Below are 18,219 nucleotides of genomic sequence, written 5' to 3' on the forward strand. Positions count from 1 at the left end.
TCAAGTTTGCAAAATATTTAATAGAGCGGTTTCCCAGCAGACTGCTGACCAGAATCATAACCAGACTTCTAAAAAGTATATATATTTTTAGATCTGAAAATTTGTCTTTATTTTTTACAAAATGGATTCCAGGAAGTTTAAAAGGCAATATCATACAGGACTTGGGCGCAGAAATCAGGTGTAGTCATTCAAAGCATTCAAGTAGGAATATGGTAATATAAATATTTGAAAAGCATCTCTTATCATAAATGTTCAAAACAAAATGTATAACTCATTCCAAACTAAAAATTGAGCTTTATAGCACGTATTTCCCTGAACAGAAAAAATAAGTAACTTTTGAAATATTTCTAAAGGCCTGAAAGCTTTTTCCTTGGTTAGTTACATTAGAAGACTTGCCTTTGATTAAATTCCTTCCTTTCCAAATATGGAAAGTATTACATCAGTCCACTGTTAAAACAGACAATATGTTGCAAATTAATTCTGGTATAGTATGTTCCAACAAAGCCTAGGGTACAAAGGTGCTGAGGTGGCTTTGAGTTTAGTAGTCATCTCCTCTGCTGACAACCTCCTTGCACGTTGGGCGCAACAGTATAGTATGCTCAAACTGTGCGGTGTATGAGCCTTTAATGTCGCATAACGGAGGATATGGATCCACTATACCCAGGTCGCACAGGTTCTTCAATGCCATTAGGTATTTACTCTCTCCCAAGCGATCTAGCCATCTGCGGCAAAAGGCAAGAGTACCAAAGTTTTCATTGATAACGTTTAGCAAGTGTTTTGCTCTTGGAAGCCTGAAGAAAAAAAGAAGAACGTGTTTGAGGAGAAAGATGGATCACCAGCAAGCATTCACTACAGAAATAAAGCACACCAGTAAAGAGTTAGATTTCAAGTTCTTTTAAGACTGCCCGGTCTTGGGATGTCTTTCTACATCAATCAGCTGTTCTGGTCACAAAACAAAGTGCATTTTCCTCCCTCAAAAAGACAGAATGCTGCCAAACACACTGGCCATGTACTTCAAAGAGAGGATGTTAGGTTGCGAACATATCCGCATCTGACTATCAAGGAAAATGAAACATAGTGACAGGAACCATGCTCTTAAATTATAAAAGGATGATCCATTTTATAAAGAAAACCAGCATTCTTCCTGATCCAAAACAGTTAATAATCTAACTAATTTAGATGTAAGCTTGGTCATTTAAAACTCGGAAGTTTTACTTGTGAAGTCAAATACTCGGTAAGCTTTTTATTCATACTTCTTATGATACATATGAATAAAAATTAGAGATATATAGATCTGCTAATAAATAAACTTATTTCCAAACACAAGTAGTTCCTTTCCAACCCTTACTTAGGCTAATTCTCCCCCCCTTGCCTTTTTCATAGTTCTATTTTTTCTCTGTAGAACAACCTAGTAATATCTGAAAAGCATGTCTGCCTGCTATGTTTCTAACCATAAGAGCTTTCACTTCAGAAAATATGCTGCACTCCTAGAAATGCCAAAAATGCAATCCCAGCGAAAGCTGAAAATTAATAAACTATTTCATTTTATAGTAATACGCTGAAAGAAGGACTTAAAACCCACAAAATACCCATACAAAACAAAACAGATGACAAGAATAGCTTGATATATTCTGGGAACAGCGCTAAGACAAAGATTGTGGTGCACAACCATAATACAGATGTTGGTTTAAAAAAAAGAAATAAACATATGCATTTAATATACAGACTAATATAGAAATAAAATCTACATATTATTAATTATAAAAAATAACTAATGATGGAAAGTTAAAAAACAATCTCTATTGCCAAAGACATAATCATGCATTTTCTCCATTTCCAGATTATTGGGAATAATTCCATATTGTTCCAGATTTACAATTGGAGCATATTTCACAACAAGAACACTGCTAACACCATCGTTTGAGTCCTCTAACAGCCTTATTAATCAGTGAAGACCGTGCACTGTATCAAATTTGTACCCTACAAGGGTGGTACCTCTAGCGCAATATACCAACAAAACTCAACAACAAAAATCCAACCTTATTGGCACATGCCCAACATCAAAGTTCTTCATATAATGAGAACACTCCATATCATCATGAACAACACCTTTTCCCGTGCTACCGAAGGTTTCTATAGCATATACTTCACCTTCCTAAGGAGGGAAAAGAAAAAGGGAACATGTTGCAATATGAAAATAAGTGACATTTGGTCATTCTGATACAAAGATCTAACAACTTCTGAATAAAAGCAATTAAATGTGAATAGATTCAATCACCAAATCAATGTAGAGAAAAATTATATAGGGAGATTTCACACACCAAAGTTACAGACATCCATCCCCATCATCAGCTATTTATGTTAGTACCATTTTATTTGTTTCAAGCCATAAATATCACCATGTTTCTAGTCACAATTTCTCAAAGTCATTGCAGTTAAATTGTTGTCAACGCATACATCTAACAATAGCTAAGAAACTGCGTTCTGCTGCAAAACATTTGCTAACTGGAAGTAATTCTCCTTTGCTATTCAGATAGAAGTCCTAGGAAATGTATAGTTTAGACATAGCAAATAGATGGTGATTACAGAGACTTACTGCACTGAAGAACTTTCTGCCCAATTTCTGCAAGAATTTTCTGGTAACAGCTGCTAGTATAAACCCTTAACCTGCTCATTTCCACTCCACAAGATGAATTTCTTCAAGAAATGAAGGTGATATATATCTGCAAGGGCATTATCAAAATTCTAGCCAAAAACATACTGAAATGCCATTATATAAACTCATTTCTGCCAAGAGCATTCACATATCCTTAACACTAGGACTGTGAAAGGGACTTAACAAGATAGGGCATCAAACATTAATGGACAGCAGGAGCTGGGTTTTTCAGTTTATTGAGTTACTTTGAAAGTCACAACCCAAAAATAAGAAGCCACATGAAAAGCAGTAACACAGGCTTCTAAATTCAAAACAAACTATTAAAGATGCCCCTGAACAGTCAACGGATTTCATTTTAAAAATATCAAAACACAAAACCACAAAACCCCCCACACAATGCCACCAAAAAATTGACTTCACACCCACTTTTTCAGAGTAAGGATTACCAGAGGCTGTATTTCTCTCCACCATAAAGAACTCAGTGGATTGCAGTTTTATACTGTAATTAGCACAGCACAGTAAGAGCTTGGCTATGCTCCACATTCTCCACTGGCAAAACTCACTGTCTTTAACAATGTAGGATAGTGTCCTAAGTAATCTACGGAAGCTGAAGAAATTAAAAAAATGCCTTCTCCCCAGTGTTAAAACAATCTCAAAGCTCTGAACTTTAAGTAAGAATTGCTTAAAGCACACTGAAGTTTTATACTAGTAATATACTGATGATGGATGATATACAAGACCTAACCATTCACTAAGCTAAATGAAGAAGGGCACACAAGCTGTTTCCACCTTGCTTTTCCAATACTCTTTAATCCCTTTGCACACTCGTATAGATAAGATGATAGTTAAAATTTTGTCTTTCTGCTCACATATTAACAAGGTGATCAACAATTATGACACATGTTTTGGGTAATCAGAGTGAGTATCCCTCCAAAAACAATCCTGTCCAGACCACACCTGTCCCTGTTCAGCTCTTAGAAGTCTTACTTACTGTGACAGGCTTACTAGTGATCATTGCTGATCAGTGATCAGGCTTAGAATGGAATTAAAAGCTTCTTATCTCATTACCGATCTTTTAAATAAGCCTTCTTATCCTGTTAGAACACAAGCTTACATCAAAACGGTGGCTAAATCTCACGTTATGTATTTTAATAGTGCCTTTCCAATTGGTATAGTTTGCCACACCATGCACAGCAACGCTATTCAAACAACATCTTTCATCCTGTCTCCCACATTAACTAGAAATATGCTTAATTATTTTGTATCTGCAAAGAAAAACTGCACTGGAAGCTTTTCAAGAAAGTCATCGTATCTAATTCTACTTTGCAAAAAGTCATCCAAAGCCACAGCACTAAGGAAATATTTCTAAAGAATTACATGAGCAAGAGAAGACTGTTATTTTGTCTTTTTAATTACAGAGCGAACAAACAAGGAAAGTGTGAATGACTGGCAAGTCCAAACACCTTTCAGGAAAACTCTGGTCCCTCAAGTTCACCCCAAAATCTGAATTCCTGTCATTTTCCCTACTCCTAAGTGCAACATTCCGACACTGCATTGAAGTAATGTATGCACACTGAGAAATAAATAGGCAAGAGTTTCCATAAGCATCACTAAGGCCATTCAGACTTCAAGGGGTTTTTTGGGGTTTGTTTTTCAAGTAGCAGGGTTCCAAGGCTTCAGTTTCAGAAAGTATTAGATACCAGAACACTCCAGGGCTAAACGAAGCAGCCACTAAGATGAAAAAAAGAGTGATCACTCTTTCACAGGAACGCAACAAAGTACAGCAAAGTTTTTCCTCTGCTGCTATTATCGCCCAGGATGACAAATACAACACATTAGGAGTGCATGGGAAATACTACTCTTGCAGTGATAGTTGTGGAAACTTAACAGAAAGATTTAAGAACTCCATTTACCTCCATTCTTGTGGCTTCTCCTCCTTTCACAATGGGCACCGTTTTCCCAGCATGTATCCTATACGGCCCAATGGAGTGTCCATTCAAATTGCGAATTGGCTTCACTTTTGAAGAAAACATGAATATTACAGGCAATTTCCTAACAAATGTTAAACCCTTTAAGGCAATTGGTTTGTTAGCCCATATTGAAAGTACAACAGTGGCTCCTCATATTGCAGACGAACTAAACACAAAACTATCCACACATCTTGTACAAATTCCAGCCAAGACACAAGGTAGCTTTGTATGCTGTATCAGAACTTCATTACCAAAGGCTAGCAACTCCAACAGTAACAGAAATTTATTAATAAAGCCAAACAGCAGGTACCAAGTAGTTTATAGATTTTGAAACAGTTGTTTAGGCTTCATCTTATCTGTTAAAGATACAATACTTGGAAGCGTAAGCCAAAACATTCCTCCAACGAAATGTCTGGCTAACACATATCTATGCAAGACTCATACCATACCTCTAGTACAGAGGTCTTTTCAAATATGACACAAATAAATCAATAGTTGTACAAATAAATATATATACACACACACTCTAAGAACAACTATCCTCATGCAAAGAACTTGCCTTGGTATGTTTTGCCATCAATTTCAACCTCGTAAGACTCCATAACTTCCTGTATGGCCTCCCCCACATCACAGAGACGTACATCTATTCCAGCACACTGAAAATAAAGTGCAAATATAAACGGAAAATAATAGCAAAGTTTACTGTAAAAGACTTGGTAAATGACTTACATAATGATCATCATACCTTTATTCCAGTATTTGTGGCATCCTTTACAGCTTGTAATAGTCTGTCATATTTTGGATTGAATGTGACTGTAAAAGCACAGTCAATAATACGACCTGAAATCAGCAGAAGTTAATTAGCTTCAGAGTCTTTGCACTGAAGAACGTTCTCAAAATTTTAATTCATAAATGAAAACTAACCACTAATATGTGTCCCAAAATCTATTTTGCAAATATCATCATACTGCAGGACTGTTGGATCTCCAGCGTTGGGAGTGTAGTGGGCAGCACAATTATTCAGAGAGCACCCAGTAGGAAATGCAAGACCTGCATTTAAACCATTTTCCTTTATCAGCTTACGTGAGCAGTCTTCTAGTTTTTCACTAAACGGCAGAGGGGGGGGAGAAGAAAAAAGAACATAACAGTTGTCATTAATATTTCTTATGATGGCTTCAAATAAATCAACGCAAGAACAAAACCTCAGAAAAATACTCAAGCAAATGTTTTAATGCGAAATCTTAAACTACTTGCATACTAACTACAAGGAGACCCTAGACTGGAAAACAGAAGTACAGCATAATGATCTTCAGTTCTTTGTGTTGTTTCTTCTACCCTTTCTTGGACAAAATTGAGCCATTCACTAGTGTTTTTACTCTAAATGTAAAATATCTATCCTTTACAAGCTACATTTAACCCACATTTCCTGAGCAGCAGAGGTTATACAATTAAAATTTAGGCAAATTAAATGCATTCTTTACAATTACTGGGATTTAAAAAGAAAAAAGAAAAAAGGCAATAATATAATCCTCTCAATTATTAAAAAGACTTCCAGTTAAAGAAGGACAATATTTATTTTAATTTAAGCGATAAACGTGATAAAATAAAACCTGACGAGACTAACATTTGTTCTTAGTTTTTGTCTACTCTCAAGCTGCTAGCTACTGGAAAGCTACAGATACATGTCCACCAGTGCATACTCCTATAGTGGCAGGGAATGATGTAAACTGCAGCTCACACCAGCGCACCACACTGATTTTATTTAAGAAAGCTATTTACTCAGAGCAATCTGGAAAAAGAAGAGAGCTTGTTTTAGTAGGCAAGTCCCCACAGCCTGAGCTACTTTAGGAAGAAAAGTCACGTTTTGAGAAAATTATTGCTTATAACCATAACAGTCGAACTGTGTAATTCAGTACGATGGATTTGTTTCAGCCAGACTAGTGATTATTAAGGCAGCTGTCTTTCCTCCACTTTCCCTGATGGCATATTATTTCTTTCCGTTATCCTTGCACAGTTACCTTGGGGATCAGCACTGATTAGCTTTCGTACTACCCTACTCTTGCCAGTACAGTCCTCAGTCGTATCAGGCTGAAAGCACCTGATTTTGGAAGCTAAACTGTCCTGGATCGGTGCAGTACTTGGACAGTAGACATTCACTCTAGATAAACTGAAGGACAGAAAAAGGAATAACTGGAAGAGTCAAGAGAATCCGTCCAGACTAATTATTTCTTTAAACCTTATACCTTAATCAAACTCATGCTTATCTTAATGCATTTGCTCAGTTATTTCTTATCAACTGAGAATAACACATGAAAAAATGTGCTTCTCCAGAAACATCAGCCAATGAAGACTAAATATAGACAAAATCTTCCTGCCCTGGACTGAGTACACAGCCATGCTGTTTTTATGCCTCTTCATCCACTCCCAGCCACAGACTGCACCTGCACGGCTCGTCCACGTAGCATTTCACTGACAATTCTGGCAAAAGCCAGGATGTTTGCCAGCGCTGTTGCTGCTTCTCTCAGCGCCGCTGCAGAACTTACATGCAAGAGTAGCCAAGGCACTGAACATTAAAATCAAGCATGTGCTCAAAGTAAATGAACATAACCAAAAGCTTAGTTTGAAATTCAGTACGATCCCAGGCCCTGTAAAGCTGAATAAGCTAAGAATATGTTGTAACAGGCAACTTCAAGGAAATAATTGGAGATACTGGTTGTGTGCTTCAAGCAGAAAACCCCCAACACTCATGACACAGCACACAAAATTGAGACTAAATCCCTCTCCCTCTGGAGAATGAGGAAAAATCTACAGCAGAGGTCTTTGAGAAGATCTGTGCCCTCACCAGATTTCTATCATTGTCATTCCAGGTTTTATCCAGCTCATAACGTATTTCCTCACTTGTCTGTGTGCCTCTGCAGCCTCCCGAAAATCATTCCAGATTTCCTCACTGGCTTGGTCTAGTGCTTTCTTTTCTTCATTAGTTGTTCTCCAAGCAGCAGTTCGCCTTTAAAAATAAATAAAGTGTGTCATAAAAAGTTCCTATAATCACAGTAGTCATTACAACTTCTGCCTAAAGCTTGCAAAGTGTTCATTAACCAGTCAGGTCTACATACTCCTATGCAACAGAAAAGATCCTGATTTATAAAATTTTCAGAATAAAGGAAGACTACAAAAAAAAAAAAAAAAAATCTATCAGCACAACAGACTGGCACCTGTGAAAGGCAGTAACATTGCAGAAAAAAAAAATCATAAAATAATACATAGACCATATTATTCCCTTTACATTTTCAAAAGCCTTACCTCCCAATCCTCCCGACAGCCCAGAGAAGCACTGTGCTTGAAGGATGCATAATAGTTATCAAAAAGACAGAACAGGCGTATGAAATTCATACCAATGCCTGCAATTCTATCTTGAGTTTAGCAGGGCAAATCACTGCAACATGCTTTGCTCATGCAAAAAGTTTATTTTTTGCACAACCTTACTCATTCAGACAGTGCTCTTACTGTATGGAGAAGAATCTCAGCACTATAGTGTAGCTACTTGGCCCAGAAACTGTTACTGACATAGAGGCAACAAGCTCCTTCAAAATTTACGAGCTTGCAACTCCAGTATGACTTTCGCTCATCCTCAGAATATTTAGGTAATACCACCTAACACAGTGCATAGTAACTACGACACATTCCAGGAAGTTACTTTCTAAATTTGCTGGATGGTGAATTAACATTTCTTCCAGGTGAATACCACTCATTTCAGTTCTTTGTAAGGTTCATAGAACAAATACAAGAATAATTTTCAATACAAGCCTAAATATAATATTAGTCTTGAATATATTTTTTTATTATGCAAGAAACCATACAACTAAGGTTCCAACAACCAAAAATGTGATTTAAGCACTCCAGCAACTGTCAGAACTTAACTAGAAGTCTACTCTTCTGACTACAAAGTAGAGACACTCTTCAAATGGTGAAGCTGGAGCTCTGTTAACAACCCAAAAAACCCTACTGATAACTGAAAAAACTCTGTACATGCTATGCAGGACAAATACTACTAAAAACAATACACAGCTGCACATCCTGGTAGAAAATGGATGATGGACAAGATGGACCAAAGATGCTGAACTATGCCAAAGTTTCTGAATTTAGAAATTAACTTTTACCTCCATGTAAGTGAGACGATTCTAAGCAAACAACTGAATATGCACAGTAAAAGGACTACTTTTTGAAATCCAAAGGTGTAGCTACTTACCTGTTTCATAGACATGTAACTTGGCTCCACTCTAAGAGTTTCCTTCATAGCCAAAAAGCAAGTATGAGTGAGCCAAGAGACTATGCCCTGTAATTTTGCTGCATTTTGAACAGGATAATTGAGCATATATACAGTGTTAAGAGGCCTGCAATCCTCAAGTGGAGTTGAAAAGATAACGAAGGATAACGGGCTATTCCATAAAATTTTTCTCAGCATGACCAGAGGATCCAAACATTTTGAGACCCTTTTGCTTGTTTCCCTTGAACTTCCTGCTCCTTTTCAGATAAAGTAACAACAGTGGAAAGCAGAAATCCCATGCTTACTTTTCTAAGCAGTTTTCTTGTTCCAACAGTAAGCATCTCACATACTACTCTGAGAATTTGCCTTAACACTGGTAAATTCCACCAAAAAAAAGCGCAGCAGGCTGCAACACCTGAGCTGCCTTACTGTGCTTGGAAGTTGGTCTACTGCCAGCAGAGCAGTCATAGCACATGACAATGGAGTATGTGTCCTGCAGAAAAACTGGGGAGAGGGGCTTGAGGATCCTTTCAGACTGCTCTGGATTCTAGCAGGGAACACCCTATGGTAGCAAGAGCTGCTGACAGAGTCTGGGCAGCTGCTCTGCCATCAGTCACGGGCTTAAGTACAGACTCCAGCAAACTGGCAGGAAGCCATCCTCACTCTACTTACTGTATTTCAGCAGATAGTCACTCTGTGCAAGACAACCAGGGGACAAAATCGCCTCTACGTTTCAAAATACAGTATCAGACCCAAAGCATTTTGCTGTCAAAGCTGCACCACTACCACCTGGGAGCTCAGGAAAGGAGGTGACAAGAAATCCTGCTTGGGCCTAAGCACCTGAGGACATGGGAAAAATCAATTAATCACATAAAGGTCTCACACCAAACATCAAGCCCTCTGACAGGTACGTGAGCTAACAAGCTTTTCCAAGGACAGTTTCCTAACGTGGTGGCTACCACGTAAACCAGTTTAAGTAGTTTATCTCTCGCTCCAAGCCATTTGTTCCCATCTTTTCACTCCAGTTCACAGCCCCCAGTTTTCACTGGTACAAATCTTTACAGGATTGTGCTGTAAAGTAGAGTTTAGTGATCAAAGGTAAGAATTCCAGAAAATAATTCCCACATATTTTAACCTGGATAACAGCACAGGGGAAGAAATAAGCAGGCAGGGACAAGAATTCCTTAATCCCACTTTAATAAAATGAGCGTATCATGAAATATTGCTTATAGTTTTTCCACCCTCCCTGTCACATCATTTCAAGTTCAGGTGCCTTCAACAAAAAACGCAAACCTTCAAACAGCACTACTATCAAAAGCTGTTAGTCTACTGTCTATATAAGAATTGATTTTCTGCTATTTTCTCCCCTTGAAAACTGAATAATACCTGCTTCTAGTTCAGCTTCCCGCACAAAATACACAACTTGAGGTTGATGAGAGGTAACTTTAGAAAGCATGTGACATCAAGAGTTACGATTCCAAGTGCAACTCTAAAAAAATCAAAGACAAAACCCTACTGACTTCAGCATGAATAAGACACAGCACAAAAATGCTTCACAAATATATAAAATTAAACTATTACTCAGAATAGGAAATATCCAAGCACTCATGTCAGCTACTTATTTAAGCAGCTGCTTATGTTAGGAAATGCTAAAGTAGCATAATAAGAGTTCAATGTTCAAATGAGGAACAAAACCAAGCATGAATTAGCTGAAACAAATTAAATAAAGAAATTATTTCAGGTTCCTTAGAAGAGTGTTTTCTTCTTCCACACCAGAACACTCTTGGTACAGAAAAGATGCCCCACTTAAATCCTGTTAGAAAAGGTAGTTTGCTTTTGTTGTTCTGTGTTGGTTTCTCTTTTTCCTTTCAAATGAACAGTACTGAATCCAGATTAAAACATTTAATCTTCAATAGCTGGATTCGTAACAGAGGTGTAAAAATAGTGTGTCATTTGTTAATACACTACAAACATACTTAGGATGTTTATCATCTAATTTCCTGGACTGCTTAAATCACGTCCTTCTGAACGTGGCACATGTATATACAGACAAACACTTAACTCTTAGCATGAAAGAATCACTCCTGCACCAGCCCGTCAGGACTACCCTGTGAAAGTCCTTTAGCATGCTAATACTGTGCATACAAACAAGTCAGTCATTTATAAATAAATACAAGCACACCTTGTGATCAAACTGAAGTCATTAAACAGAAGAAAAGGCTTCCTCAAAACCAGAATCTGATCTCATAAACATAAAACAATATTATCTTTGAATATCTGAACACAATTTATAGGATGTACTAGACACTCTTAACTATGTTGCTTACACTCTATGAGAAACAAGCATTGATTTTAAACAACCAATATAAATGTTTCAAAGTAATTTGATTCTGAAAAAAAAGTCACTGAAAACTAAACAATGCTTTCATAAATATAAATATATATATATATCTACTCCCCTCCCCTGGGTTTAAACTATTTTTTTCAGAGTTTTGATTCAAAATTTCCTGGGAAGTTTTCAGTAATACTTGGTCTTTCATTCAGATTTTCATGCAACTCAAGATGATTTTGCCCCCCCCCCCCCCCCCCCCCCCCCCCCCCGTAAAATATGACCTTCCACAACACTCCATGTAGGAAAAAAATCAGGAAACTTAGTCAAGCTGGTATATCCTCATTCCTAACAAAGCATCAGGAAATAATAGTACCCTATGAAAACATAAGGATGCAGATTTCTGTTCCAGTAAACCACTAGAAGCTGTTGCTTGTTTAGTAAAATTGCACATTATTCCCATGTCACTACAAACTATAAAAATCACGTTTAGGTTATAACAACTATATATTCATACAAACAAAGCAAAGCAAAATGCAGAATATACCACTTAGGCTTTTAAAATTAAACTGTAGCATACTCAGACTGAAATATCTCTACCAAAAAACAACCAAAACAAAAAAACCCACAAGGAGTTGACATCTAGATGTCCCCCAAACTGCTATATAACAGTCTCATCTCCCTAAATTTTAAACTTTTACTCAGTTCTAATTCAGACTTTTTTTTTCTTTTGCTTACAAGCTGGTTGTTGAAATCCTGTTGGTCCTCTGGGTCTAAGGGCCCCCTGCCTCATACAGGCTATACCTTAATTAAAAGGGTAGGGAAGGAAGAACACTTCCGGCCTGAAGACTTCTATTCATTAAGCTCTCAGATGATTCAGTTGAAAAAAAAAAGGGGGGGAGAAGCACACTGCAACTCACTTTGTCCATTTACTTGTACATTAACAGTTCTGCAATTCAGCACATCCAGATGACAGCTTTTTTAAGCTTAAAACACTCACCCATCTTGTGTTGGTGGGTATTCACATTCTTCTCCCTTCGGGAATACGTTGCTGGGAAATAGATCACATATAGGAATAGAAGGTGGATCTGTCTGGACCTTAGCTGTTGAGTATAATTTAAGAAAGATTTATATATGGTACACTGGAAATACTAAGTATCTTATTTGAAACTTCAAAGCTAAACAACACAAGTTACTTAAGATCCTCTTACTAGAATTTGGGATTCTACCAAGACAACACCGTAACACAATGCCCACATATGACTATGTTTGGTCAGTGCTCAAGGTGGCATTCAGGGATATCAGAACGCAGAAAACTCAGCCAGACTGAGCCTATAAACCCAAACTGCATCCCGAAATTTGTTTCAGCTGCCAAGAACAGCACTTACATATGCTTATACCAAATATTCACGCACTCTATTTTTGTGCTTGATACCTACGTCCTTTCTTCTTTTTCTTCTTCTTTTTCTTTTTCCCTGTTGCTCCATCTCCATCACCCTCTCCATCTACAGGAAAGAAAGTGCTCAGGTGAACATAAAACAACCTTAAAGAAACAAAGAACTTTGAGTGAGATACAAAACGATCTGGACTATCTTTCACAGCAGAATTTAATGGATTAAAATAAGACAGCTAGAAGCTGCCACCAAAACGTTAGCATTTTCAGTCTCTACGCTAAACACAGACCTAAGAAAATACTTCTAAAGTTGACAACTTAAACATATCACAAAGAAACAGATTAAAAAAACAGCTCAGGGAGTTTTCAGAAAGTCCTACTTCAAATTCCTCCATTCTCAATTCACCCAGAAAGATGCCTGGACTTGGGGGAGGGTGTGAGAGAGAACTGTGTTAGACACAACAGCTAACAAAAAGCTAGGAACCCCTGATTAAAACCGATCTTCTGATGCTTCAGCTAAAGGAACTTAATGCATCTGGAAAGATAAAAAAACCCAAACAAGTAAAGATGACAGCACTTAGGTCAGGATGAGTTTAATCTGGAGATAACAGGGAAAGTCGCAACCAGCACTGAGCAAAACCACTGTGCGTGGGATGTAGCGGAGGGAGGTTTTCGGAAAGCACAGACTGTAAGCGCTAAGAATCGGCCACACCGTTTTACAGTCACATTTGGGAGTTAACAACAACCCCATGCGTGGACTTCATGTTTGGCTACATCTACAGCCTAGCTACTTCATAGACAATGAAGTATTTATCTAATGTGATACCATCTAACTAAACCTTCTGGACCTAACCACAAGTTCATTTCAAAATGGGTAAGTACTAGTCATCTACCTTCAGAACATTTATTTTTACTTAAAGCAAAAAATAAATTGAAAGAACTTTTAGAATCAAGTCAAAGCACTGCCATGTTGAATGCATTTATACAGAAACATGTATTTGCTCACCTATTTAAAAACAAAACCAAACCACAACACTGACCAGTTGTTCCAGTCACTAGATTCCAAGCCTTTCACGACAGTCAGTGTCATCCGCATTTTTACGCCATAGTGACTGCTGTAATGCTGCAGCCAGGGCAAATTTCATTAATGTGTCACTCCCGCCTCTCCTCAGCTCATTTTGGCATTAAGTATGTTATTTTAAATTTTCGTAAAAAATTGCAAGTATAACTTGTACTACTAGTGTAACTACAACGTAGTCAAGCCTACCAGATTCTCCATCAATCCATATTTCATAGGAAGCCAAAAATCCTTAACAACACATACAATTTCTTTAAAATGTGGTAACTTTGCCACACTTCTCTTGACCTTGAGCTGTGCTCAAACCATTCATCAAGAAATTAATTAGAAGTGACTCCAGTTCATTTACCAAGTGATGTCTGGATTTTTGTTTTTAACACTAGGCCTATAGCGCAAAAAAAAGTACAGTATTTCTTAAATGTTGTCGCTGTTGCTATCTGCTTATTGTGACTTTTTCATACATTACTGCACGTGAATCTGCCAACTGCAAGCCAAACTAATCGGGCCTACGCTTGCATGTCCTTGAAGACTGCTGCAGACTAACTGCACTGCCAGAAATATACCTGCTGCGTCTGACCAATACCCTCTTTGTCTTCAGGTTATTTAGCTGGCAACGGAAAAAACTGTCACCAGAAAAACGATTTCAGATCTTTGCAAAACTGAAGCCCAACCTTATGCCATTTTGGTATAGGTGTTTAATAACTTTGCCTAATGTCATGCAAAAATGTTACCTATCGGCATGTTTTAACAGTGCAACGGAAATCCAAAGAGCACTTCCTAATCTCTCCCAGATTTCAAAAGGTATACAGTTTCATTTCCGAGGCCGCTCAGTTATGGGCTTATCAAGGAAAAAAAGGGGGGGGGAAAAGGGGACAGGTATTTTACTGGTTTTAATCTAATGCAGCACCACAGCTTAAACAACACTTCTGAAACTACACAATTAAGATGGCAAGTGGTGAGAGCCAATACAAGCAAGAACACACAGTTGTCTTCAAAACACTTAAAGCAATTTTTATTTTTCTGAAAAAATATTATTGTTTTTCTAAAAACACACCCAAGTCTAATACATGGAAAAAAGGAAGATTATCATTTCAGTGATAGCATCACTTAATTTTTTTTTTTATACTTCCTAGTGCTGTAATACTAATTGCTAATACTGTAAACAGCATAAAAGAACACAGCACTTGATCTGCAACTCACGATGTTATTTCTCCTGAGATGGAACTATAACTATTCTAACAATTTTCAAAGAATTTTTCTATTGTATGAAGTTTTCACTATCCTCCTCAATACTTCCTACTTTGGTTGCAACGATGGCAAAACATACTGTATTAATTACCTTTCAACTCCATAACCTGAAACATACTGTAAAATAAGTGATCCATCAGAATATACTTCTACAGAAAAATAATTGCATAAAACTAGATGTTATACATAGATTAATAATGCTTAAAGATCAATTTATTTGTAATTTTATATATCCCAGCACACTCATTTCACTGTTTTAAAACTTCTATATCTAATTTATTAAATTAAATTCTGGAATTATGAATTCCAGCAAAAGTCAACGAAGAAGGTATCTAAGCAGAACAATGGAAACCATTTCAGGATGCTGACCCAACTTTGAATGCTAATTCACAAGAAGGAAACTAAATTACTAATTTGAGAAATGTATTTTCTTAAATACACATTTCCACTCAGAACCACTTACCAAAACAAAGGAAAGACAGCATTTATATCCGGTACTTCTACAGAAAAGATGCATCCAGCCCGGATTTCACTAACTAGGCACTTGCTTAGAACATCAGCTGCATAATGCAAGCAACACACACGTTGTGTGCCTTGCTTGTGTATCAATCTCTCCCCAACTCAGTTTTAATGAAAAATTAGGATTACAGATGAACAGGTTTCAAGTCACTGGTAAAAACTCTAGGACCTTAGGACCTTCTATTAATTAAAATGCTCCCTTACAATTTGCTCTCTATTTTTTGTTCTAAACCAAGAATAAGAGACATAATATGGAACATAAATTTATACTGACCATGTTCATGCAAATGAGAATAATTTATATCTTACCTTATCTTAAACTAAACATTTCCCTGCTGTCTGTAGTAAGATCCTTGAAAACAAGAAGCTTTAACAAAGCTTTATCGCTGTTATTTTATATATTTATGCATGTGACAGCTAAATTGTTGCCAAAACAGTAAAAAGTATAAATTAGTTGCACCTCAGCTCTCCCAAGAAAAAAACCAAACCAAACCCACAACAAAACACCTACACCAAACCCAAAAGGCATCTGCAAAGGCTTGTTAAAATGGTAGTCTAGGAAGAATTTGAAACCGGAAATGTCAAGAGAAAAGGTACATTACACTTGCCTTCATCATCATCATCTTTTTCTTTCTCCTCCAGTGCTTGTTTATCCAATTGTTTAGCTACATCATCGAGAGCACCTTCCACTTCTTTATCATTTTCTTGTCCTGTTTGTAAAATTAAAGTATGACTTACAATAAAAGGATAGCTCCACATTAGTAATCATTAGCTCCCAAAACTTTCTAGCAATATTATGGTGTACTCATCCTACAGATGCATACCAGAGCACATGATGCTTTTTTTTCTTTTAAAGCAGACCAAATGTGTATTAGGGCACTACAGTGTCAGATACTGTCACTGAAACTTGCGTATAAAGGTAGCATTATCCAGACAATTCTGACTACTTTTTTTCTGCCGTGGTAACTAATTCTTCTTGCCATAGCAGCAGCCTGCTCTTGTGAGATAATACGGGCGTGTAGTAGATAATTATAAACGCACAACATGATCATCACTAACTGCTAGCCTGCTAAAACAAACGCAAACCGTAGCTGCTTTACACTGTTTGCCCAGACTTGCTCTGGCTCTCTCAGAGAACTTGGGAGGCATACAGCCTCCATCACGAGGGATGACTTTTACAGCACCAGCGGCCTTACGCCTTCCCCCCCTCAGGGCACAGGAGCGGACGAGCGCAGGGGTGGCTTCTCCTGCGCGCACCGGCGCACGCCGGCCTTCCCTGGGCCCGGCTCCCGGAGCGCTGCACGGCAGCGGCACCCCCCCGGCACCCGCCAGCCCCCGCCTCGCCGAGGGGATCCCCCTCGGCCCGCACAGCCGCCGCGGGCCGGGACAGCGGCCTCGCCGGCGCCCCTCGCCCCCAACGCGCCCCGCCCCGCAGGACCCCTCAGGGCCCTTTAGCCGCCCGCCGCCCCCCCGTCCGAGGCCCGGTCTGCCGGGTCGCGGCCCCCTCAGCCCGCCCCGCCGGCCTGTCAACGGAGGGGCCCGGTCCCTACCCGCGGGGCCCGCTTTGCCCTTCTTCTTCTTCTTGCGCTTCTTCTTGGCACCATCCTCGGCGCCGAGCCCCGCCGCGCCGCCCTCCGCGCCGTCCCTGTCCTCGGGCTCCGGCGGCAGCTCGCCGTTGAGGTGCTTCTCCGCCTCGGCGGCAGCGCTGCCCGCCTGCCCCGCGCCCGCCATGTCGCCGCGGCCGCGCCGCCTCCCACGCACGGGGCGAGCGAGACAGAGAGAGAGAGAGAGACCGCGAGCGGCGGGGGCCGGCCCTGCGCTCTATGGTGAGCGCGGGGCACGCCGGGAAGGCCGGAGGCCTCCGCCGGGGAGGGGAGGAGGGAGAGACGCGCGCGCGCACCGCCCCTCAGGCGCGTTCGGGCGGCCCGTGAGGGGAGAGGCCCCGCCCGTCGCCGCCCCGCCGGCCGCCCGGCAGCTAACCAGGGGCGTCCGTGCTCTCGGAGCGCCGCGGCTCGGCGGCCCCGCTGCCCTCCGCAGCCTGCCCCCGGGTCAGCGGGCCGCGGCGCGGGGCACCGCTGGGTGCCGGCGCCATCGTCGTCCTCAGCCTCTGCCCTGCGGCCCGGCAGTCTCGTCCTCCCTCTCGGGAGTCGCCGGCGGCTCGCAGAGCTGCGACCAGATGACGTTACCTCTGTGTGAGAGTTTTTTAAGGGCATCGTGTGCCCTGGAGTTTGAGAGACCGTTGTTGGCCTCCTGCGTTTTCCAGCCGGCTGGAATTGGAGGGGTCCAGACTCCCGGGGTGACGCAGAACGGTTTCACCAAGCGGGTTTCAGCTGGGAGAGGGGCAGTGGGGTAAGATGACAAGCCGGCAGCCATCGCGAAGGAAGGTTTCAGAAGTGCAGGCTGGGGGCCCGCAGCAGAGACTCATCTCTTGTCTTCATCGGCGAGTACCTTCTTGGGGAAATAGAGGAAAAAATAGAAAAGCCTGCTGAAACGAAGCAGTCCTTTTCCAGTGGGAACAGCTGCCGTGATATGTTTTGCAGCATTTAGGATTGTGAAGATTTTACAGCCTGAGAACACTGAGCAAATTAACTAAGCCACATGATAGACAACTTGAACAGCAGGAAAATAACGTAAGAAAAAAACCTCCCAACTCCCGTGGAGCAAAAAAGGGAAGATTCTAATACATGGTAAAAGGCACTCCCTTGTCCCATTGCCACCGGTGCCTATAAAAACAAGGAGAAATACCCTTCCTTATTATCAGC

General features: G+C 39.9%; 1 protein-coding gene across 1 annotated transcript; it reads right to left on the reverse strand.

Moving 5' to 3' along the window:
• On the reverse strand, positions 1–17,258 carry METAP2 (methionyl aminopeptidase 2). Its single transcript, XM_075429001.1, has 11 exons — positions 17,008–17,258; positions 16,066–16,167; positions 12,659–12,724; positions 12,220–12,322; positions 7,469–7,630; positions 5,551–5,732; positions 5,372–5,466; positions 5,186–5,282; positions 4,570–4,673; positions 2,040–2,155; positions 1–791 (listed from the first exon to the last, which is right to left on the reverse strand). Exons 1-11 carry the CDS (start codon positions 17,186–17,188, stop codon positions 539–541), a joined length of 1,461 nt encoding a protein of 486 aa, XP_075285116.1. The 5' UTR covers positions 17,189–17,258; the 3' UTR covers positions 1–538.
• Positions 17,259–18,219: the final 961 nt, after the last annotated feature.

Source organism: Opisthocomus hoazin, chromosome 8, assembly GCF_030867145.1.
Source record: "Opisthocomus hoazin isolate bOpiHoa1 chromosome 8, bOpiHoa1.hap1, whole genome shotgun sequence".
In the NCBI taxonomy this organism is placed as follows: Eukaryota; Metazoa; Chordata; class Aves; order Opisthocomiformes; family Opisthocomidae; genus Opisthocomus; species Opisthocomus hoazin.